Genomic DNA, 24728 nt, shown 5'->3' with positions numbered 1-24728 from the left:
CGCTGACACACAATAAGAGGGAGATCAAAATCGTTGTGGGGATCATAACAGTTCACTGCATGATTAGATCTCTCACTTCGAAGTGGGACTCCAGTGGAGAGGATTACTGTCGTCTATGTAAGGACGAAGAAGAACTAGAAACAATTGAACATATCCTCTGTAAATGTCCATCGCTGATGGACATAGTCTCCGAGTGGACGGTTTTTATAAATACAACCGTACATCCCTAACCTAACCTAACCTATGGTAGATCGTTAAAAAATATTTTTAGCCCTTGAAAAATATTTTTTTATTATTTTTTTAATTTAATACTGTTTATTTTTATTTAAATAAAATTAATTAAAAAACAATTTTGAATTTAAAACTTAAGAAGTGTTTGGTGTGTTTTTAAGTGTATCGGCTTAGGCTTAAACGCATTCTGAAATAAAAAACAAAATTTTTTATTAAAAACCCTTCAACATAACCTCAAAAGGGGAAAAACTTACTGTCCGACTTAGTCCAGCCAATTGGAACATTGTTCTTGGTGTTCTCAGCCTCCAACCAGACACGCAATGGTTCAAAATATTCAGCAATGGCCTTGCCGGTCATGGTACGTTCACCGTTGAAGGCTTCCAATGCATCGGGCCAGGGCTTGGAGGCACCCAAGGACAACATGTTTCTGAAAGGTGTGAAACAAATTCCATTATTTTTTATTTTCCCCTGACTTCGAATTTTCCAGAACTTACTCGAAAAGTTTGCCAGCTTCCTTGCTGCCATAGATGTCACAGTTGTACAAAGGATATTCAGGATTACCGGGAATGTATTCACCGGCAGTGATACAGGCCGACTTGTAGAATTGGAATTGAATAATGAAGGAGACCAAATATCTCAAATATTCAACATCGGCGGAGACATGGTATTTGGCGGGAGCATCAAAGTCGTTTTCAGTACGGACTACTGGTGGTTCAATACCCGAGTATTCTTCACGCAACTTCCAGAAGGCACAATTCCATTGGGATTTGTCTACTTGGCCGCGGAACAAGGCCCAACGGTATTTGTCCATGGTGAAGGCGAAGGGCAGGAAGACAATCTTATCCAAGGCCTAGAAAGGAAGGGCGAAGGGAGTTAAGAATTTTTTTCCTGACCAAAGGTTAATTGCGAATGGACTTACAGTCAAGAACAATTGGTTGATGCGGGCCTCCTCATCGCTGACATAGTTCTTCAACAAACCAACACGTTCCAAATGTTTGGGTGTCGACACCGACAAAGACAAGACATCGCCGACAGCCTCATGGAAACCAGGATTGGCACCGGTACGATAGACGAAGGGTTGATGTTGATATTGCAAGAAATATTGGATGTGACCCAACTCGTGGTGAACGGTGAAGAATTGATCCTGGGTAACACGGGTACATTGCTTGATGCGTACATCATCGGTCAAATAGAAATCCCAGGCCGAAGCATGACAAACCAAGTCGCGGCCATCGGTGGGCTTCTCCAAGATACTCTTATCCCAGAAGTCTCTGCAAAAAGTTTTCAAAAATTAGAAAATCTCCTAAAATCCTAATCCAGTTCCGACTTACTGTGGCAACTTCTTCAAACCCATCGACTGGAAGAAATCATCACCCATTTGGAACATTTTCAAGGGGGTATAACCCTGGGCAACCATCTCGTCGCTGACATCAACCAATGGCTTGTTGGGGAAGGGTGAAACAATATCGGCAATGGCAGACCATTGTTGAGCCCACATGTTACCCAACAAATGCATGGGCAAAGGACCGTTCTTAGGCACGACATCATCGCCATAGAATTGATTCAAACGATAACGGACATAACCATGGACCTGTTCGTACAAGGGTTTGATGTCTTCGAAAATGGCTTCCAGCTGCTGTTCGAAGGTGTCGTCTTCGTATTCGTCCAACCAGACCTCAGCACCATCGGTGAAGTCTAAAAAAGGAAGGGAAAATTAAAAATTTGTAATCAAATCAAAAAAAAAATGGGGCCGAACACATGGCTTGGATTTTTTAAAACATATTTTTAGGCTTCTAACATAGACGTAGATTTTTAAAACATATTTTTAGGCTTCTAACATAGACGTAGATTTTTTAAAACATATTTTTAGGCTTCTAACATAGGCGTAGATTTTTTAAAACATATTTTTAGGCTACTAACATAGGCGTAGATTTTTTTGAAACATATTTTTAGGCTTCTAACATAGGCGTAGATTTTTTGAAACATATTTTTAGGCTTCTAACATAGGCGTAGATTTTTTAAAACATATTTTTAGGCTTCTAACATAGGCGTAGATTTTTAAAACATATTTTTAGGCTTCTAACATAGGCGTAGATTTTTAAAACATATTTTTAGGCTTCTAACATAGGCGTAGATTCTTAAAACATATTTTTAGGCTTCTAACATAGGCGTAGATTTTTTAAAACATATTTTTAGGCTTCTAACATAGGCGTAGATTTTTAAAACATATTTTTAGGCTTCTAACATAGGCGTAGATTTTTAAAACATATTTTTAGGCTTCTAACATAGGCGTAGATTTTTAAAACATATTTTTAGGCTTCTAACATAGGCGTAGATTTTTAAAACATATTTTTAGGCTTCTAACATAGGCGTAGATTTTTAAAACATATTTTTAGGCTTCTAACATAGGCGTAGATTTTTAAAACATATTTTTAGGCTTCTAACATAGGCGTAGATTTTTAAAACATATTTTTAGGCTTCTAACATAGGCGTAGATTTTTAAAACATATTTTTTTGGTAGGAGCCTGTGGTAGGAGCCAAAAAATAATTTTTCATAAATCCACGCCTTGTGGATGTTTGAAAAATTTTTTTTAAAAAAATCCATGCCTTTTGTCGGATTTTGAAGAGATTTTTTTGTTACTTACTATTCAACTTAGCCGACTTGGCATTCAATTCAATGTATCGCTCGAACGACTTCCTGGTTGGGGCACCAGCCTTATCGTAAAATTGAACCCAGTAGTGTTTCAATTCCTCGGGATCGCGACTCTTGGTAATGATTTCCTCAACCTCGGGGTCCAAAGACAAATCACATTTTTCGCTATCCTTATAATCGCATACACGGACCTTGGCAAAATTAGCTTCCATCGATGAGAGGACTTCCAAAAGTTCGGCATAATCTTCAGCGGGCAAAGCCGAATAGCCAGTCTTCGATAAGATTTTGAATTGACGTTTAACATCAGCCGAACTGTAGGTGCGCCAATTGAATTTCAACAGATCCTTGGCAACCTCTTTCATGAATTTGGCATTTTCAGCGGAGATTTCATTGCGACGACGTTCATTTTCATCGGTAATGTTCGAGGCATAGGCCCAAGAGGCTTCAGTCTCGATGTTGGTCTGCTTGGCCAGGACCTTGTTGATATTTTGCAAATATTCAGTGGCAATGATTTCTTCCTTAACGGCGGCGTGGCAGAGCTGTAAAGCGGATGGGGAGAAATATTTTATTGTGAGGGGGGGACATTTAGGGGAGGGGTTTTTGGATACTTACCGCCAAACCGGCCACAAGGGCGACTAATAGGAATTTCATGTTGACAATGAAACTGAAAATAAAAATTTAAAAAAATTTAATTATTTTTTTGAATAAAAAAATTATTCGAAATTATTGCCCAAGACTGCTAGGACTTTCAAAAAAATATTGAATTTTTTTTTTAAATATTATATTTTTTAAATATATTTAAATTTTAGTTTTAAAAAAAATATTTCAAAGTTAAAATTTAAATTTTTTGAAAAAAACATTCTAAAATTTTTGAAAACAAATTTTTTCAAAAAAAAAAAAATTGCAACATTTTTTGAATAAAAATCTAAAATTTTTTGAAAAAAATCTAAAAGTTTTTGAAAAAAATTCAAAATTTTTAGAAAAAAATCAAAATTTTTAGAATAAAAAAAATCAATTTTCTTGGAAAAAATTCAAAATTTTCTGAAAAGAATCCAAATTTAAAAAAAACCAAATTTTTTGAAAAAAAATCCAAATTAGAATAAAAATAAATTTTAATTTTCTTCCTTGTTTTGATTTTTTTTAATATATTTAAATTTAAATGTAAGAATTTTTTTTGAAAAAAATCTAAATTTTTTGAAAAAAAAAATTCTAAATTTTTTGAAAAAAAAAATTTTTGAAAACAAATCAAAATTTTTAGAATAAAAAAATTCAAAATTTTAAAGAATAAAAAAATTCAAAATTTTTAGAATAAAACCAGTAAGGAAAGTAGTAAAGTCGGACGGGGCCGACTATATGATACCCTTCACCACTATGGGTATATTAAACAGGACTATTAAGATGAAATTGGATGAAATAAAATATGTGATATTTATCTAAATGTGAATCTACCTAAATCTATCCATAAAGTATGTAAATCGACTTCAAACAAATATAAATAGGTCATCCGTTGGGCTATGTCTGTACTTCTACAAAACGCAACTACGTAATTCTATGCTCAATTTTGTAAGTTGTGCAAAATTTGATTTCAATCTGACTAACATGAGGAGTTTGATGCCCAATTTACTTGAAATCGGGCGAAAATATATATGGAAGCTCTATCAAAATATTAGGCGATTTCAAACAAACTTGTCACAGGTTAGGTTATACTAATTTCAGAAAGTTTTGTTCCTATCAGCCTATTGGTTCCTTGGTGCATCAATTACTTAAAATCAATCTATAATAAAAGGAAGCTCTATCTAAATCTGGACCGATTTTCACGAAACAAGACAGACATCACTCTAGGCTCAATTCAGTACGTTATGCCAAATTTCGTGCAAATCGAAGGATATATAGGGACTTTGGTGCACCATTTACCTAAAATCGGGCGAAACTATATATGGGAGCTATATCTAAATCAGGACAGATTTTCACGAAACTTGGCAGACATCATTCTAGGCTCAATTCAGTACGTTATGCCAAATGTCGTGCAAATCGAAAGATATATAGGGACTTTGGTGCATCATTTACATGAAATCGGACGAAACTATATATGGAAGCTATATCTAAATCTGGACCGATTTTCTCGGAACTTGGAAGACATCACTCTACGCTTAATTCAGAACGATTTCGTGCAAATCGAAAGATATATAGGGACTTTGGGGCACCATTTAAATGAAATCGGACGAAACTATATATGGGAGGTATATCTAAATCTGAACCGATTTTATCAAAACTTTGCAGACATCACTCTAGGCTCAATTCAGTACGTTATGCCAAATTTCGTGCAAATCGAAAGATATATAGGGACTTTGGGGCACCATTTAAATGAAATCGGACGAAACTATATATGGGAGGTATATCTAAATCTGAACCGATTTTATCAAAACTTGGCAGACATCATTCTAGGCTCAATTCAGTACGTTATGCCAAATTTCGTGCAAATCGAAAGATATATAGGGACTTTGGCGCACCATTTACATGAAATCGGACGAAAGTATATATGGGAGCTATATAGAAATCTGGACCGATTTTCTTGAAACTTGGCAGACATCACTCTAGGCTCACTTCAGTACGTTATGCCAAATTTCGTGCAAATCGAAGGATATATAGGGACTTTGGTGCACCATTTACCTAAAATCGGGAGAAACTATATATGGAAGCTATATCTAAATCACGACCGATTTTCACGAAACTTGGCAGACATCATTCTAGGCTCAATTCAGTACGTTATGCCAAATTTCGTGCAAATCGAAAGATATATAGGGACTTTGGGGCACCATTTACATGAAATCGGACGAAACTATATATGGGAGCTATATCTAAATCTGAACCGATTTTCTCGAAACTTGGCAGACATCACTCTAGGCTTAATTCATTACGTTATGCCAAATTTCGTGCAAATCGAAAGATATATAGGGACTTTGGGGCACAATTTACATGAAATCGGACGAAACTATATATGGGAGCTATATCTAAATCTGAACCGATTTTCTCGAAACTTGGCAGACATCACTCTAGGCTTAATTCATTACGTTATGCCAAATTTCGTGCAAATCGAATGATATATAGGGACTTTGGTGCACCATTTACATGAAATCGGACGAAACTATATATGGGAGCTATATCTAAATCTGGACCGATTTTCACGAAACTTGGCAGACATCATTCTAGACCTAAATGATTAGGCTGTACCAAGTTTCGTGCAAATCGAAAGATATATAGGGACCGTTTACATTAAATCGGTTAAATATATATATGGGAGCTATATCTAAATCTGAACCGATTTTTCCCAATTTCAATAGGGTTCGTCCTTGGGCCAAATAAGTGACTTGTGCCAAATTTCATCCAATTCGGATCATAAATGCGACCTGTACTTTGTTTACAATTTAACATGGACAGACAGACGGACAGACGGACAGACGGACAGACGGACGGACGGACGGACGGACATGCATAAATCGACTCAGAAAGTGATTCTATGCATATTCTCAAAAGGAACCATGGGTCTATCTCGATTATTTTTGCCTGTTACAAACATATGCACAAAGACATAATACCCTGTACCACAGTGTGGTGAAGGGTATAAAAATGCAAAATTTTTAGAAAAAAAATCAAATTTTTTAGAATAAAAAAATTCAATTTTCTTGGAAAAAATTCAAAATTTTCTGAAAAGAATCCAAATTTAAAAAAAATCTAATTTTTTTGAAAACAAAAATCCAAATTAAAAAAATTAAATTTTAAATTTCTTCCTTGTTTTGATTTTTTTAATATATTTAAATTTAAATGTAAGATTTTTTTTTAAATTTTTTGAAAAAAATCTAAATTTTTTGAAAAAAAAATTCTAAAACTTTTGAAAACAAATCAAAATTTAGAATTAAAAAAAAATTGCAACATTTTTTGAATAAAAATCTAAAATTTTTTGAAAAAAAATCAAATTTTTTTGAATAATTTTTTCAGAATTTTTAGAATAAAAAAATGCAATTTTCTTGGAAAAAATCAAAATTTTTTGAAAAGAATCCAAATTAAAAAAATCAAAATTTTTTGAAAAAAAATCGAAATTAGAAAAAAAATTTAATTTTAATTTTCTTCCTTGTTTTGAATTTCTTTTTCAATTTTTTTTTCAAAAGATTTAATTTTTTTTTTTCAAAAAATTTAATTTTTTTTTTTGTAAATAATTCCTAAAAATTTTGTTGTAAATTTATGAAGCGCATGATTAAACGTGCGTACCTCCACGATTACGGAAAAGGAAAAGTGACCCTCTTAGCTTCAATTGATTTACAACTGGAGATGGAATATTGTTTTCTGCTCGATTAGATGCGGAGTATTTTCAGATTATTTTTTTCCTACCAGTTCCAGAATATCGTAAATTTTCGAAATATTCAGATAACCTTTTATTTATTGACCGCGTCAAATTAAATTAACTAATCTTATCGCAGAGATATTGGGGAAAAACTCCCGGTCATAAACAAAAATGAGCTACTGCTTAGAAGCCATTACAATTTATGGCCGTAAAAAAATAATAACCGCAACTACTAAAAAAATCACAACAAAAATATTTGAAAATGAAATCAATTTGGCAATTTTATTGCACTTATCGGGATGGGGAATTTATATGAGGCCCCAGACAATAGGGTGGGTAAAGAAATTATTGGAAGGTTTTTTGTTAACACCTGCCTTAATTTTTTGGCATTCAAGGTTTTAATTTATTTTTTAAAATATTGAAAAATTATATTTTTAATTTTGACCCTGATTTCTAAAAAAATTTTGAACACCTGCCTCAATTTCCTTTTTGCATTCAAGGTTTCAAATTTTTAAAAACACTGTTATTAACTTCCTCCTCGGAAGCTCCGACTCTACTCTACTTCACTTCAAATTTCGATGGGGCTTGTAATCAATTATTTTAGTCACGTATGCGTGTGAGTGTCTGTTGTGACCACATCAACGTGATTACAATAATTAATTGATGATAATTCTGAGCCAAAGGTATTTAGAATCGAAATGGAGATACGATAAATATCTTCATCGGCTTAAGACTGCGAATAACAAAAAGAGCTTATTTTGAGAATGAGTTGAGTTCAAGAACGTTTATTTTGAAGAAAAATGTCAGGTGACCAGAATTTTTGAAACAAAAAAAAATTTTAAAATCCTTAAATTGAAAAAACTTCGATAACAAAATTTTTTAAACATCCCTCACCTTAAAAGGCCTCTAGGAGTATTTTTAAAAAAATCGGCAACTTGAGAGACCACTAGAATATGTATTTTTAAAAAGTTCGCAAGTCGAAGGACCATATTTTTTGAAGCATTCATCACCTTGAGAGGCCTCTAGAAGCATTTTCTAAAAAAATTCAGCAACTTGAGAGACCACTAAAATATGTATTTTTAAAAAGTTCGCAAGTCGAAGGACCATATTTTTTGAAGCATTCATAACCTTGGGAAGCCTCTAGAAGTATTTTTTTAAAAATTCAGCAACTTGAGAGACCACTAAAATATGTATTATTAAAAAGTTCGCAAGTCTAAGGGCCATATTTTTTGAAGCATTCATCACCTTGGGAGGACTCTAGAAGTATTTTTTTAAAATTCATCGATTTGATATACCACTAAAATATGTATTTTAAAATGTTCGTAACTCGAAGGACCATATTTTTTAAACATTCCTCGCCTTGGGAGGCCTCTGGAAGTATTTTCTAAAAAATGCAGCAACTTGAGAGACCACTAAAATATGTACTTTTAAAAAGTTCGAAGGGCCATATTTTTTAAGCATTCATCACCTTGAGAGGCCTCTAGAAGTATTATCTAAAAAATCACCTGCTGAGAGACTAAAATATGTATTTTTAAAAAATTTGCAATTCGAAGGACCATATTTTTTAAACATTTCTAACCTTGAGAGGCCTCTAGAAGGAATTTCTAAAAAATTCGGCAACTTAAGAGACCACTAAAAAATTTATATTTTTAAAAAGTTCGCAAGTCGAAGGACCTCTAAATTTTTTTCTAAGTTCGTAACTCGAAGGACCACATTTTTTTAATGTTCGCAACCTGAAGGTCCACAAGAAAAATATTTTTTGAGAAATTCGCAACCTGACGAAAATATTATAAAAACATCGTAACTTGAGAGAAAAATCCGTTCGCAGCTCGAAGGACTATTAAATATGTTTTATTTATAAAATTCTAACCTGCAGAGACCTCTACAAATTACTTTTTGTTAAAATCTTCACCTTCAGAATCTCCATAATATTTTTTAAATATCAATCCTCAACTTCTGAGACCTTTAAAAACATTTTTTTAAAAACCTATCCTGCAGAGACCTTTACAAAAAATTTTTGATTAAAAATCCTAACCTGCAGAGACCTCTACAAGATGTTTTATTAAAAATCCTAACCTGCAAAGACGTATATTTTATTAATAATATTAAAAATCCTAACCTGCAAAGAACTCTACATTTTTTTATTAATAATTCTAACCTACAGAGACCTCTACAAAATATTTTATTAAAAATCCTAACCTTCCGGGACCTCTACAAACTATTTTATTAAAGATCCTAACCTTCGGAGACCTCTACAAGATTTTTAATTACAAATCCTAACCTTCGGAGACCTCTACAAAATATGTTCTTTAAAATCTTTACCATCTACAATATATTTCATTAAAAATCCTAACCTTCACAGACCTCAACAAAATATTTTCTTTAAAATCTTTACCTTCGGTGTCATCTACAAAATATTTCATCAAGAATCCTAACCTTGAGATACCTCTGCCAAATATGTTAATAAAAATCCTCACCTTCAGAGACTTCTATAAATTATTTTTTTTTTTAATCCTCGCCTTCAGATAACTCTACAAAGTATTTCATTAAAAATCCTAACCTGTAGAGAATTCTACAATTTGTTTTCTTAAAAATCCTAACCTGCAGAGACCTCTAAATTTTATTTACTAATAATCCTACCCTACTGAGATCTCTGCAACATATTTTAATAAAAATCCTTTCCTTCAGAGACCTCTACAAAGTAATTTATTAAAGATCCTAACATTCGGAGACGTTTGCAAGATGTTTAATTACAAATCCTAACATTCGGAGATCTTTACAAAATGTTTAATTACAAATCCTAACCTTCAGAGACCTCTACAAAATATGTTCTTTTAAATCCTTACATTCACAGACCTCTACAAAATATGTTCTTTAGAATCCTTACCTTCGGAGCCATCTTCAATATATTTCATTAAAAATCCTAACCTGCAGAGACCTCTACAAAATATTTTATTAAAAATCCTAACCTTCGAAGCCACCTACAAAATACCTCACCAAAAATCCTAACCTTCAGATACCTCTACAAAATATGTTAATAAAAATCCTCACCTTCAGAGACTTCTATAAACTATTTTTTTTAATCCTCACTTTTAATCCTCACCTTCAGATACCTGTACAAAATATTTCATTAAAAATCCTAACCTGTATAGCCCTCTACAAAATATTTCATTAAAAATCCTAAACTGCAAATACCTCTACATTTCTTTTTATTAAAAATCCTCTCCTGCAGAACCCTCTAAATCATATTTTATTAAAAATCCTAACCTTCAGAGATCTCTACCAAATAATTGACTAAAAATCCTAACCTTCAGAGACCTCTACTAAATTTTTTATTAAAAGTCCTAACCTACAGATCAGAGATGGTCTGTCAGAAACAGTGACGTAAATGACATACATTTCCGACGTATAATACATACGTCAGAAACGTCGGAAACCTACCCAAATCCATTAGGTTTTTGACAAAATAGCTATTTCCTTTAATCAAATTGGAAATTACGCATGCTTCACTCAAATCCATAAAAAATTTGAAAATTTTCTTCTCAAAAAAATTTAGAAATTTTTATCAGTTCTAGCAAGGAATAGTCAGATATATGTAAAAATAATATATATTCTTGAAAATAACTTTATATGCTGATAATATTGAAATAAACGACGTTTACTACATTTATTACATTTTATACAGGTATATGACGTTTTCGACGTTTACACCTTTTTGACGGTTGAAAACCTAAAAATTCGTCACACGGACCATCCCTGCTACAGATACCTCTACAAAATATTTCTGAAAATGTCCTGGCCTTTAGAGACCTCTACAGAATATTTTATTAAGTATCCTCACCTGCAGAGACCTCTACAAACTATTTTATTAAAAATCCGAACCTTCTGAGGCCTCTGCAAAATGTTTTCCTTCAAAATCCCAACCTTCAGAGAAAATATTTTTTTCAGAAACCTCATTAATTTTTTTAAATCCACTCCTTGTATATGGACCTTAAAAATGAATTTTTAAAAAATCCATGCCTTGGGTATGGTCCTTAAAAATTAATTTTTAAAAATCCAAAAAAATCGCCCACTGTGTCACCATATAAACAAATAAACTATTGGCGGTATTTAGAAGAATTCCTCCTCCACCAAAGTAAATGTCATCAAAACAAAAAATCCGCAACAAAATATTCATCAATTGTCAGAGCGATGTAATTATGTCAAAGATCACAGACACGCAAGCCATGCACACACTGACACACACATCCACACAATGTCTTTGATTAGAAAAAAAACTGAGCTGAAGAAGCAGACGATTTTTTTCGTGATTTTTTTATTTGCAAGGCAAATTTATTTTTAAACTTGGCACAGAAAAAAAATTAATTAAATTATTTTTTTTATTCAATATTTATTCTGATTTTATTTTTGTTATTGAATTACGATTTCCAAACATTGTCTACTATTTTTTTTTTTTCAAATGCGAAAAACTTGAAAACAAATTTTTAATTCTAAATTCTAGTTGCCAATTATCACACTTACGCTTGACCGCCTTCTAAACGAAACGACCGAACACAGAAATGGACGACGAACAAAAACAATACCCGAAACGTGTGCCCCACAGCTTGACACACAACAACGACTGAAACTTACAAATCAATACTCAGCTTTATATACAACAAATCAGGGCCCCCATTAAATTATCAGCAACAAAGAGAGAAAAATCAACAGATGGAGGGCTCCATTCGCTCTCCACGATAAGAATAACTAATAAAACTAATCCGAGTAGCTACTGTTTGATAGTTAACTCTCACATTTATGGAGATTATGGACTCTCACAATATCGTGGGTGAGTTATCTCTTTTCTCTTTTATTGGTTATGTTCGCGACACACTCCGAAGATATGCCTAGGAAAGAAGACAATTTATTACAGGTAATACGATTAATTAATTTATTGATACAGTGGGCCAAATAAGCTCAAATTATTTATTATTTTCTTTCGATGCGCGGATTTTTTAAAAAATTGTTTTTTAAAGACCAACACATGGCGAGAATTGTTTAAAAATTATTTTTAAGGTCCTGACATAAGGCATTGATTTAAAACAAAAACATGTTTGAAGTCTCTGAGAATATTTAAAAAATTAATTTGGTAGAGGTCTCTGCTGGTCAGGATTTTTAATAAAATATATTGTAGAGGTTACTGCAGGTTGGGATTTTTAACATTTGCAGGTCAGGAGTTTTAATAAAATCTTATGTAAAGGTCACTGAAGGTAAGGATTTTTCCAAAAATAATTTTTTAGAAGCCTCGAAAAGTTAGGATTTTTAATAGAAGTCTCTATTTTTAATAAAATTGATAATAGAGGTCTCTGAAGGTTGGTGAGATGTTTTATTAAAAAATATGTAGAGGTTTCTGAAGTTTAGGATTTTTAATAAAATACTTTGTAGAGGTATCTACAGTTTAAAATTTTTAATAAAAACATGTGTAGAAGTCTTTGGATGTTAGGATTTTAAATACAATATATTGTAGAGGTCTCGGAAGGATAGATGGTTTAATAAGGATTCTTAATAAAATATTTTGTAGAGGTCTCTGCAGGATAGGATTTTTAATAAAATATATAGTAGAGGTCTCTGAAGGTTAGTATTTATAATAAAATGCGTTGTAGAGGTCTCTGGAGGTTGGGATGTTTAATAAAATATTTTGTAGAGGTCTCTGAAGATTAGGATTTATAATAAAATACGTTGTAGACGTCTCTGCAGGTTAGGATTTTGATTAAAAAATATCTAGAGGTCTCTGCAGGTTAGGATTTTTAATAAAAACATGTGTAGAGGTCTCTTACGATTTTTTAATAACATACTTTGTAGAGGTCTCCGCAAGATATGATTTTTTAATAAAATGCGTTGCAGAGGTCTCAGAAGGTTAGGATTTTCAACAAAATAATTTGTAGAGGTTTCTGCAGGTTAGGATTTTGATTTTCAATAATGTGTAGAGGCAGGTTAAGATTAAAAAAAACATGCGTTGAGGTCTTTAGAGGTTGGGATTTTAATTAAAAAAGTGTGTAGAGGTGAGGTTTTTTAATCAAATGTTTTGTAGAGGTCTCTGCAGGTTAGGATGTTTAATAAAATTGTTAATAGAGGTCTCTACAGGTTAGTATTTTTAATAAAATATTTTGTAGAGGTATCTGCAGGTTGAGATTTTTAATAACATACATTGTAGAGGTCTCCGCAAGATAGGATTTTTTAATAAAATACGTTGCAGAGGTCTCTGAAGGTTAGGATTTTTAACAAAATACTTTGTAGAGGATTCTGCCGGTTAGGATTTTAATTAAAAAATGTGTAGAGGTTTCTGTATGTGAGGATTTTGATTAGACAAATGTGTAGAGGTTTCTGCAGGTTAGGATTTTTAATAAAATATTTTGACGTTTCTGAAGCAGAGAATTTTACATATTTTTTTTGAGGTTTCTGCAGGTTAGGATTTCTAAAAAATGCTTTGTAGAGGTCTCTGCAGGTTAGGATTTTAATTAAATGTGTAGAGGTCTCTGCAGGTTAGGATTTTAATTAAATGTGTAGAGGTCTCTGCAGGTTAGGATGTTTAATAAAATATTTTGTAGAGGTCTCCGCAAGATAGGATTTTTTAATAAAATACGTTGCAGAGGTCTCTGAAGGTTAGGATTTTTAACAAAATACTTTGTAGAGGTTTCTGCAGGTTAGGATTTTAATTTAAAAATGTGTAGAGGTTTCTGTAGGTGAGGATTTTGATTAGACAAATGTGTAGAGGTCTCTGCAGGTTAGGATTTGTAATAAAATATCAAAGACATAAAAGTATAAAGATACGACAATCGATACGTAAGCAATTTCCAACAGATGGCTTTTCCTCTGTTGTTACGATATCATAACAACAGAGAGAACAGTATTAAACGTTTTTAGTGCTATATCTTAAGCTTATAAAATGAAAATATATATTTTGAGTGCAGGCCTCTAATTTTATTTACATTTTATTCACACATTTTCGCGTATTGGCGTTTTTATTCTTAACATGCCTATGTTAACCTTGATTCCCCCTGGATATTTTTTCATAAACTATTTTGCCAAAATGCATTTTGTCGAGTCTTTACGGTTTCTATGTCTTTGAAAATATTTTGGATAGGTTTCTGAAGCAGAGAATTTTACATTTTTTCGAGGTTTCTGCAGGTTAGGATTTCTAAAAAATGCTTTGTAGAGGTCTCTGCAGGTTAGGATTTTAATTAAATATGTAGAGATATGTTAAGATTTTTAATAAAACATGTGTAGAAGTCTTTAGAGATAAGGTTATAATTAAAAAAGTGTGTAGAGGTCTCTGAAGGTGAGATTTTTAATAAAATGTTTTGTAGAGGTCTCTGCAGGCTAGAATGTTTAATAAAATTGTTAATAGAGTTCTCTGAAGGTGAGAATTTAATAAAATTGTTAAAAGAAGTCTCTGAAGGTAAGGATTATTAATAAAATTGTTAATAGAGATCTCTCCAGGTTAGGATGTTTAATAAAATTGTTAATAGAGGTCTCTGCAGGTTAGGATTTTTAATAAAATATTTTGTAGAGGTCTCTGCAGGTTAGGATTTTTAATAACATATGTTGTAGAGGTATCTGCAGGTTAGGATTTTTGGGCACATTCAAATTATATATCCTGACAGGCGAAACATTGACATAAAATTCGACGAACTTAAATATGTGAACCGACTAATCATCAATCCATACACTTGCCATTCTGTCACCTAAGATAAATTGCATTACAATCGGGCAGATTTAGAGACGTTTGCGTACAATGGGTGAAATTGTGTAAATCGAATTGGGCCAAACTTGATACACGATATTCGGTATGCCGCAATGTTAAAATGTGATCTCAATTCCAGAATTAACATGAAGTCGGAGGCTATATATGGAGGCTATGTCTGAATCTACACCAATATCACACGTCATTCTAGACTAAATTCAGTACGCAATGCCACATTTCGTGCAAATCGAAAGATATATAGGGAATTTGGTGCACCATTTACATAAAATCGGAATAATATATATATATATATATATGGCTGATATATCAAAATCTGAACCGATGTGCACGAATCTGAGCACACACCAAATTTCGTGCTAATCGAAAAAATTATAGGCGCTTTGGTACACCATTTACATAAAATCGGACGAAACTATATATAGGATCTATATCTAAATCTGAAACGATTTTAACAAAACGATTTTAACCTTTGTCCCAATCGGACAAATATTGGGAATTTGGTGCATCTTTTACATAAAATCGGGCGAAACTATATATGGGAGCTATATCTAAATCTGAACCGATTTTCTCCATTTTCAATAAGGTTCATCCTTGGCCCAAAAAAAATCCTCTCCTTATGGGATACCCTAAATTTTTTTTTAAAAAATCCACGCCTTGTGTGGACCCTTAAAAACATTTTTAAAAAAAATCCAAGCCTCAGATAGCCCCTGAACAAATATTAAAAAACTATTCTCTGCTGTAGAACATTCCCAAATCCATTTCTTTTTGAAAAATTTCCTCTCTGATTTCCTTAAGATTAGATGGGTATTATAAATATTTTAAATACTGACTGCATTCGTAACCACACATTTCCTATACCATTTCTATCGAAGTCCATTTATTATTATGATTTAATCGAATTCTTATCTTAGTGATTTCAGAAAAAAAAATTAAAATCTCTATTTTCAATTAATTATTTATGATCGCAATAATTGCTCGTGTGCTATATTTCTAGAAAATTGAAATTTTGAAAGAATTAAAAGGGGGTATTCTGGGGAACTGCAAACCCTGACTACTCCGGATTATATGGATTTTTTAAATGGTTTCAAATGAATTCAAAATTCTACACACACCCAAACGTTACTTTATCTAGTTCAAGGTTGGTAGACCAAAAAAAAAAATCGCAAGAGTTTTAAATTTTTTATTACTTCTGAATATTCATTTATTCCTAGCCTGTTGATCTTGGGTGTTAATAGATTTTGTTTTCATTACTTCTGTTAGAATATTAAAAACAAAAATACAAACGGGTTTGAATTTCAAAATAAAAGAAGATTAAAAGGTCTATAAACAAAAAAAAAATCATTTGTTTTGGAAAGAGATTGAAGAAAGGTGGGCTTTAAAAGTCAAAACAAATTTGAAATGTAGAGCAGATTGGCATTAATTTTCTAAATCCGCAGGAGATTGTAAATTGTGTGTGAGAGTGTGTGTTGTTGTTGACATTTTGTTAGACAGCGGAGAAAGTTGTGGGTGAATGATTGAAACATAAATCTGGTAGCAGACAGGCCATTTAAGCGGATTAATAAAATTCAAATGGCCAGTATGTTTACGTTTTTACAAACAGGGGTGGATAGATGGGATCTCTAAAAAAAGTGAAGACTATAAATACATTTTAAAAGCTAATTTATGATACACATAATTTAAAATACAATTAAATTCAAATTATAAAGATGTTTCGAAAAAAATGATTTTTAATACAAATGATCTCCCGTTCATCACTTCCATGATGCAGATGTCTCATAAAATTGATTTTTTTATCAGTTTAATATTCAACATTTTCGTAAAGATATTTATTTCGATTGAATCACAAGTTCCTTTTTGTAATAATGAGTATTGATTAATTATAAAAAATCTCCAATTGACATAATTCTGTATGTAAATTCCGCTTGTAAATAAGTATCCAGTTTATAACCAGTTTTCCGGAAGTGTAAAAATTGCGTATTTAATAAAAAACAAGAGCTTTTCACCTTAATTCAAAATGCTGTTGGCGTGAGCAGTTGTTGAACAGGAATGGGAGACTTCTGAAAATAAAAGAGGAACACAAATTTAAAATTAATAAATTTTGAAAATGATAAATAAAGAGCTAATAAAATAACAATGAAGATGGAAATTAATTTTGACATTAAAAAATTCAATTTTTTTTTTTGAATTCGCGCCTATGTTAGAAGTTAAGTTTTGAATTACACTCTCTACCGGCTTGCTTTAGACCATATAACGATTTCTGTAGCCGTAGAACTTTATTTGGATTTTCTTTAGAGTTGGACAATCTAGTTCACGTAGCGGATCGATCTTTCTCGTTCCTTTTTTAAAAAGGAACTAGTTCCTTAATGTAGTTCCTTTGCTCCATGTAGTTCCTTTACTCCATACAGTTTCTTTGCTCTTCATAGTTCCTATGCTTCCTTTTCTCCATACAGTTCCTTTGCTCCGTATAGTTCCTTTGCTTTTTATATATTCTTTGCTCCGTATAGTTCCTTTGCTCCATATAGTTCCTTTGCTCCATATGGTTCCTTTTCTCCATACAGTCCCTTTGCTCTTTATAGTTCCTTTGCTTTTTATAGTTTCTTTGCTCCAAAGAGTTCCTTTACTCCATACAGTTTTTTTGCACTTTATAGTTCCTTTGCTCCAAATAAGTCCTTTGCTCCATATAGTTCCTTTACTCCACATAGATCCTTTGCTCTTTATAGTTCCTTTGCTCCAAATAGTTCCTTTGCTCCTTATAGTTCCCTTACTCCATACAGTTTCTTTGCTCTTTATAGTTCCTTTGCTCCAAATAGTTTCTTTGCTCCAAGTAATTCCTTTGCTCCATATAGTTCCTTTACTCCATACAGTTCCTTTGCTCTTTATAGTTGCTTTACATTTCATAATTCCTTTGCTCCATATAGTTCCGACTCCTACATTATTCCTTTGAATCTCTCTCCTTCTTCGTTCTTTTTGTTTTTTTTTTCGCTCACATAGTTCCGTGTTGAAAAAATAACGAGATCAGAATAAAGAACAATACCAAAAAGGAAAGAGATCAGAAAAAGGAACTATATCAATTAAAGTGTTGGAACTAGTTCCGATTGTTCCTTTCTCGGAATAGTTCCAATGAACTAGTTCGTTCCGGAACTACCCAACTCTCATTTGGTATACCTCACTACAGGTAAAAAGGTTTCCTTATATAGTTGACCATGTACCGTAGATTGCAACCTTTTGCAACAAGCCTTGCCTTATGATGAATAATTTCTCCTTTCTGATTCCGTTCTAATGCGTATACCCATTTACATTTAATGACTTTCTGATCAATAGGTAAATCTTGCAATACCATGTATTCTTTTCTTTTAACGATTTCATCTCTTTCTCCATTGATGACATAACTTGCTGGATAATGCCTCTACATAACTTTGCGGCACACTCTCCTCCACCACATTATTCAGAGAGTTTGGCACTCCTCTTGAACGTCCAGGTCTTCTGCTTCTAATAATTCGTGGCCTTCCAGGGTCGCGTCTAGGTGTACCATACTCTGACGATTACTCCTCTTCAATCGGCGTAAACCCCCGCAATTCTTCCGTATCATAAAAACTATCTTCATCTGAGGGGTTGTCTCCAGTTTCATTATTCATTGTGTTCTCACCTTCCATTTCTTGTAGATTTTTGCCATTCTCATTAATTTCCATTTGTTCTTCCAGATTCTCTCTTTTGTTCTCAACTGGATTCTTATTGCTCTCACCATAAACAAATGAAACGAATTCTTTGTCTTCATCATTTAATCCACCACCAGGCTTTTTGTTTTCATTGAATATGACATCACGTCGTTCCACAACTTTTTGCGTCATACAATCTATACGCCTTTGCCACTAAAGAATAACCCACCATAATAAGGCTAGAAACTTTCTCTTCAAACTTGCCTTTTCTATTTTTATTCAGTGCCACTGCCTGACATCCAAATACTTTAAGGTGGTTAACTTTGGGTTTTCGACTACTCCATACGTCATATGGTGTCATTCCATGCAATGTCCTTGTTGGGCAACGATTTCTTATATAAACTGCGGTTGCCACTGCTTCTGCCCACAAACTTTTATTCAAACCAGAATCTATCAATAAGCACCTTGGCATTTCCACTATCGTTCGATTTGCGTGTTCTGCTACTCCATTTTATTGGGGAAGTATAAGGGACTGTTGGCTGGTGTATGATTTCATTTTCTTCCAAATATTTAATAAATTTTTTGCTAATATATTCCCTACCGTTATCACTTCTTAGGATTTTTATAACATTACCCGTCTGGCGATCCACCATGCTACTGAAAATGTTGAATTTATCGAACACCTCACTTTTCTGCTTCATAAAATAGATAAAAATGCGTCTAGACTTGTGATCGATAAAAGTGACAAAATATTTCGAACCACCCAGGGATTCCACATCAATCGGTCCGCACACGTCCGAATGTATCAAGTCCAATACTTCCATACATTTCTATTCATCATGTTTAGGAAACGGTGTCACATGATTTTTTCCAACCATGCATGTCTCACAGGGATCTACAACCAACGAATCACACAATTTCATACCACTCACCATGTCTTTTTCTGATAGATCTTTCAAACTTTGGTAATTGAGATGACCATACCTCCGGTGCCATAATTTAATATCACCAGTCGCTGCGCACAACTTTTCTTTAGGTTCCATGGCTTCAAATCCAAACAAATTGGTCTGTTATATGGATTTCAGCATAATTTTCCCTCCGTCTTTCACAAATGTTTCTTTACTATCAAATTTTACTATGCAGCCGTTTTCAATTTAGATATAGGTATAAAATTCCGGAGCATTCAAGTCATCTTTGAATCTGATCTGTAATCCATTTACATAAACTGGCACAATTCCTCTTCCTTTAGCCGTAATTGATTTCTTATCTGCCATCATAATAATTTCTTCACACTTCTTAAATGTGATGAAAAACTTACGGTTTGAGCTCATATGGCACGTGGCTCCACTGTCAATTACCCACTTGGAATTTAAATCATTTTCCTTTTTTTTCAACGCCACCATAGAGTAGGTTTTATGATCTCCATTTCTCCTTTTGCATTTATTCGCATAGTGCCCTTTCTTACCACACGTGAAACATTTGCCATCGTTTTCTCTTATGTACAACATCGACACAAACGCTTGTTGACCTGCTGTAGCTTCATCACCTTTCGCCTGATTCCTTCGCTCACACTCTTCCAAAAGCTTTACCTTTAAAGCGGACAAATCCGGTAACATGACTCTTGTTTCGATTGCGACGACGAAGTTTTCGTACTCTTTTTCCAAACTGGGCAGAAGGATTATAACTAGCAACTCCTCCTGAATTTCGATTCCAACGTCCATCAGATGAAATCATATAAACAATCGACCATGCTCTTATAATCCGAGAAATGCAGGTTTAGCCGCTTTTTGTACAGGGTCACCTTCTTCTGTAAGGGTCCTTTGGGTTTATAGACATCTCTCAATGTTTCCCACGCTTCTTTGGAGGTCTTACAGTTTTTCACGTAATTTTGTTGAGACGTCTTAAGACTCAACGTAATGGTTGCCAAAGCCTTCTCGTCATCAGACTACCATTCTGAAATCTTTGCAGCTGTCCAGGTTGGATCCTTGCCACATTAACCACTTACGTATTTCCAACACCAGCTATGGATCAACACCCTTCTTATATGGACACTCCATGTCTCATAATTTTTCTCGTCCAATTTCTCAATTTGGTACAACGACGAACTCATTTTGTTGGATAAATTTCCTGCCACTAGTTATTGAAGATAAGTCACTTTCTTCCAACGCTCTTGGCCCACAAAATTATTTAAAAAATCTACGCCACAGTTGGCTCTTTTACTTACTATCGGTAAGACCCCATCCAACGGGAACATTTTGTTTACGATTTTCCTCCTTAAGCCATACACGCAATGGCTCAAAATATTCCAGCAAAGCCGAAGGATCCATGGTACTATCACCAGTAAATTCCTTAAGGACCTCAGTCCAATGACGTGAGGCTCCAGCAGATAAAAAGCGGCTGAAAAAGGCAAGAAAATTTAGGAGAATATTACACCTGAAGCCTACTCCAATTTTACCCCCAAATACTTACCTAAATGCACTACCCGCCTCCTTGCTCTTATAAATATCACAATTATCCAATGTCTTCTCCCGATCACCCTTTACATATTGTCCAGCCTTGGTGCACATTGCCTTATGGAACTGGAATTGGAAAATATGGGCAGCAAAGTAACGTAAATATTCAACATCAGCTGAGACATGATATTTAGCCGGTGGATCGAAATCACTATCATTACGATAGACGGGAGGTTCAATACCCGTGTACTCGGAACGCATTTGCCAAAAGGCACAATTCCAATTGTGTTCATCGATTTCATTGCGGAATACGGCATAACGATATTTGTCCATGGTATAGGCAAAGGGTAGGAAGACAATTTTCTTGAGGGACTGTAAAGAAAAAAAAAACATTTAAAAATTAAATTTCTAACCTCAAAAATTCAAAATATACCCACCGTTCTAAACAATTCATTGATGCGGCTCTCCTCATCCAACTCGGTTTCCGGTGATAGCCCAATGGTGTTTAAATGTTTAGCCGATGACACGGACAGGGCAATGACATCACCCACAGCTTCATGGAAACCTGGATTGGGAGCACCTCTGAACACCGTTGGTTGCTTCTCATATTGCAAATAGTATTGAATATGACCCAGCTCATGATGTACCACATACAAATAGTGGGTATCCACTTCGGTACACATTTTAATGCGTACATCACTATCCTGAAAGAAATCCCATGCTGAGGCATGACACACAATGGTACGATCTGCGGGTTTCTCAATGACACTTAAATTCCAAAATGATTGAGGGAGGGCGCTCATGCCGAGCGACTTGAAAAATTCATCACCCAATTCAAATAATTTCTCAACGGTATATTTTTGTTTCTTCATCTCTGAGGTGACATCGACGAATTCCTTATTCGGATAGGGTTTGAGTAGATCAATAATTTCATCCCATTGTTGACCCCACATATTACCCAGTAGATGCATGGGTAAATTGCCATTTGGCGATACCACCTCCTTGCCATAATGCTGGGATAAACGTTGACGGACATAGCCGTGCAGTTCGCGATAGAGGGGAAGAATTGCATGGTAGACACTATCGAGATTTTTTTCAAATTCAGGATCTTCATACATGTGGATCCAATACTCAGCGGCGGAGGTGAAATCTAAAAATAAAAGAAAAAAATTAAATTAGTATTTAGAGAATATGATTTAAAAAATCCACGCCTTGTTATGGTCCCCGAAAATATGATTTAAAAAATCCACGCCTTGTTATGGTCCCCGAAAATATGATTTAAAAAATCCACGGCTTGTTATGGTCCCCGAAAATATGATTTAAAAAATCCACACCTTGTTATGGTCCCCGAAAATATGATTTAATAAATCCACGCCTTGTTATGGTCCCCGAAAATATGATTTAAAAAATCCACGCCTTGTTATGGTCCCCGAAAATATGATTTAAAAAATCCACACCTTGTTATGGTCCCCGAAAATATGATTTAAAAAATCCATACCTCAGCCCTTTGCAAATTATTCATTTAAGAATTGGACCCTGTGCTAGACCTTTGTTTTTCATTCTTATCATTTTTCGTTGTGGAGATACGAATAGAAAATTATTTCAAACTTACTATTTAGCTTAGCAGCCTTGTTGCTCAATTCCACATACTTGGCAAAATTATCTCGCATGGGGGTTCCAGCCTTATCATACCATTCCTTCCAATAATGAGCCAACTCCTTGGGATCACGACTTTTCGATAGACGTTCCTGTACATGGGGCTCCAGCGTCAGACTACAATCCTTAGGGTCCTTATAGGAACACACCTTCGTACTGGCATAATTCGATTGCATGCTACTAACAGCATTCAGCAGAACATTCAAATCTTCGGGACTTAAAATTTCTGCACCAATTTCCCCAGCATATTCTGCCAACCGCTTGAGGCATGGATCACTTAGATCCCTATAATGCTTCTGTCGCACCAACTGGGCTGCCTTGAGATTCTCCACAGCATTACGGGCACTAACCGCTATCATATTTAAGCGATTCTCTTCGGTCACATTGGTGTTGTATTCCCAGGCGGCCAAGAATTCTTCACGGCGACGTTGTCGCAAAAGTTCACCTTCCCGCTGGAAGAATTCCCTGACTTCAGGGAAATCACCCGAACATGTGTCAGGCGTCGTCGAATCGGCCTTGACAAGGTCAAATAGCTATAACACAACAAAGAAACAAATATCAAATTAATTCCACATTGATTCAAACTCAAAAAAATAAACTTACCATGGACCCCGTGAGACAAAGGGCAATAAACCCACCTAACCACATTACCGGCAAACCACTGTTGGACTTCATTTTCCCAACTGAAACATCTGTCACTGATGAAGCCTAAATTTAAACTAAATTCTATTTCAAAATTGAATTGTAAACTTATTTGTATTCGAAATTTTGCCTTGTTTAGAACCTGTTCCTTATCTTTGGAATACCTTTTTGCTGATCTTTGCGAAAAAAGTCCCAGTTTCTTATCAGAGGGTTCTTTCAGGCGGCAGACTAAAAAAAAAATAATTTAAACAAAAACAAACAAAGGTGACAACAAACCCCGTTGCATTGCCAAGAGACTGGGAGAGTGAGAGACTGGGAGAGTGAGAATGCTTCTGTTCGGCATCCTGAACAGAAGCAGTCATGCGTCAGCCATACATATGTGACAGAAATAAACAAATGACAAGGCAATGTTTACACAGTGCAATGGAAGTGCATGATTTACATATTCCGATTTCTTATAACAAAATAAAAAATATATATATAATTTTTTTATAATTACAAAAAAATATATATTTACTAAGCTGGGTTGTGGCAGAACTTTCGTTCCATAAGCCGAGCTTAAAAAAGATTTCAAGGCGCGCAGGTTCTCCAGTTTGAAATACCAGTTTCGGCAATGTTGTCTACCACTTGATGTTTCCATCTTATTCGTGGCCTTCCCCTTCTGCGTGAGCCAACAGCTGGTTTGCTTTTATATGCCTTTTGAGCTGGGGCATCTTCATCCATTCTCACAACATGACCTAGCCAACGTAGTCGCTGAGCTCTGATCTTCTGCCACTTAAACTATCCTGCATAGCCGAATTAATTAATTGCAGGAATGCCAAACGCAGACATGACTTTAAACACCTCTGAACGGATAGGGCAATCGAATGCGGCTTTATAGTCGACGAGTAGGTGGTATGTGTCGATGTGCTTTTCGTGGATCTTTTCCAGGATTTGGCGCAGAGTGAATATCTGGTCAATGGTGGATTTGGTAGGTCTGAAGCCGCATTGGTATGGTCCAATAATGTCATTGACCATTGGCTTCAGTCGTTCACACTGTACGCTGGATAGCACTTTATATGCGATGGGAAGCCACACATCGTCTTGTCTCATTTTTTGTGCACGGGACACAGGTTGCTGAAGTTCCAATCATTGGGCATGCATTATTCTAGCCATATTGTACTAATCACCTGGTGCATGCTCCTTATCTTTAAAAAATCCACGCCTCTGTAAGGCCTTGAAAAAATAATCTTTAAAAAATCCACGCCTCTGTAAGGCCTTGAAAAAATAATCTTTAAAAAATCCACGCCTCTGTAAGGCCTTGAAAAAATAATCTTTAAAAAATCCACGCCTCTGTAAGGCCTTGAAAAAATAA

At 34.3% G+C, this 24728-nt stretch overlaps 2 protein-coding genes across 2 annotated transcripts; both read right to left on the bottom strand.

Moving 5' to 3' along the window:
* Nucleotides 1–407: 407 nt before the first annotated feature.
* LOC133337311 (angiotensin-converting enzyme-like) lies at nucleotides 408–3535 on the bottom strand. Its single transcript, XM_061545547.1, has 7 exons — nucleotides 3497–3535; nucleotides 2877–3423; nucleotides 1563–1926; nucleotides 1151–1502; nucleotides 726–1081; nucleotides 486–658; nucleotides 408–418 (listed from the first exon to the last, which is right to left on the bottom strand). The coding sequence occupies exons 1-7, from the start codon at nucleotides 3533–3535 to the stop codon at nucleotides 408–410; spliced, it is 1842 nt and encodes a 613-aa protein (XP_061401531.1).
* A 17304-nt stretch (nucleotides 3536–20839) lies between these two features.
* Nucleotides 20840–23407, bottom strand: LOC133337310 (angiotensin-converting enzyme-related protein-like). Its single transcript, XM_061545546.1, has 5 exons — nucleotides 23336–23407; nucleotides 22689–23265; nucleotides 21514–22226; nucleotides 21093–21448; nucleotides 20840–21020 (listed from the first exon to the last, which is right to left on the bottom strand). Exons 1-5 carry the CDS (start codon nucleotides 23405–23407, stop codon nucleotides 20840–20842), a joined length of 1899 nt encoding a protein of 632 aa, XP_061401530.1.
* Between the last annotated feature and the right edge of the window lie 1321 nt (nucleotides 23408–24728).

The sequence above is a fragment of the Musca vetustissima genome, unplaced genomic scaffold, assembly GCF_032173495.1.
Source record: "Musca vetustissima isolate MV318-11 ecotype Yass unplaced genomic scaffold, APGP_CSIRO_Mvet_v1 utg29001, whole genome shotgun sequence".
NCBI lineage: Eukaryota > Metazoa > Arthropoda > Insecta > Diptera > Muscidae > Musca > Musca vetustissima.
The sequence above is the reverse complement of the archived record's forward strand: the minus strand, read 5'-3'. Positions and strand labels throughout refer to the sequence as shown.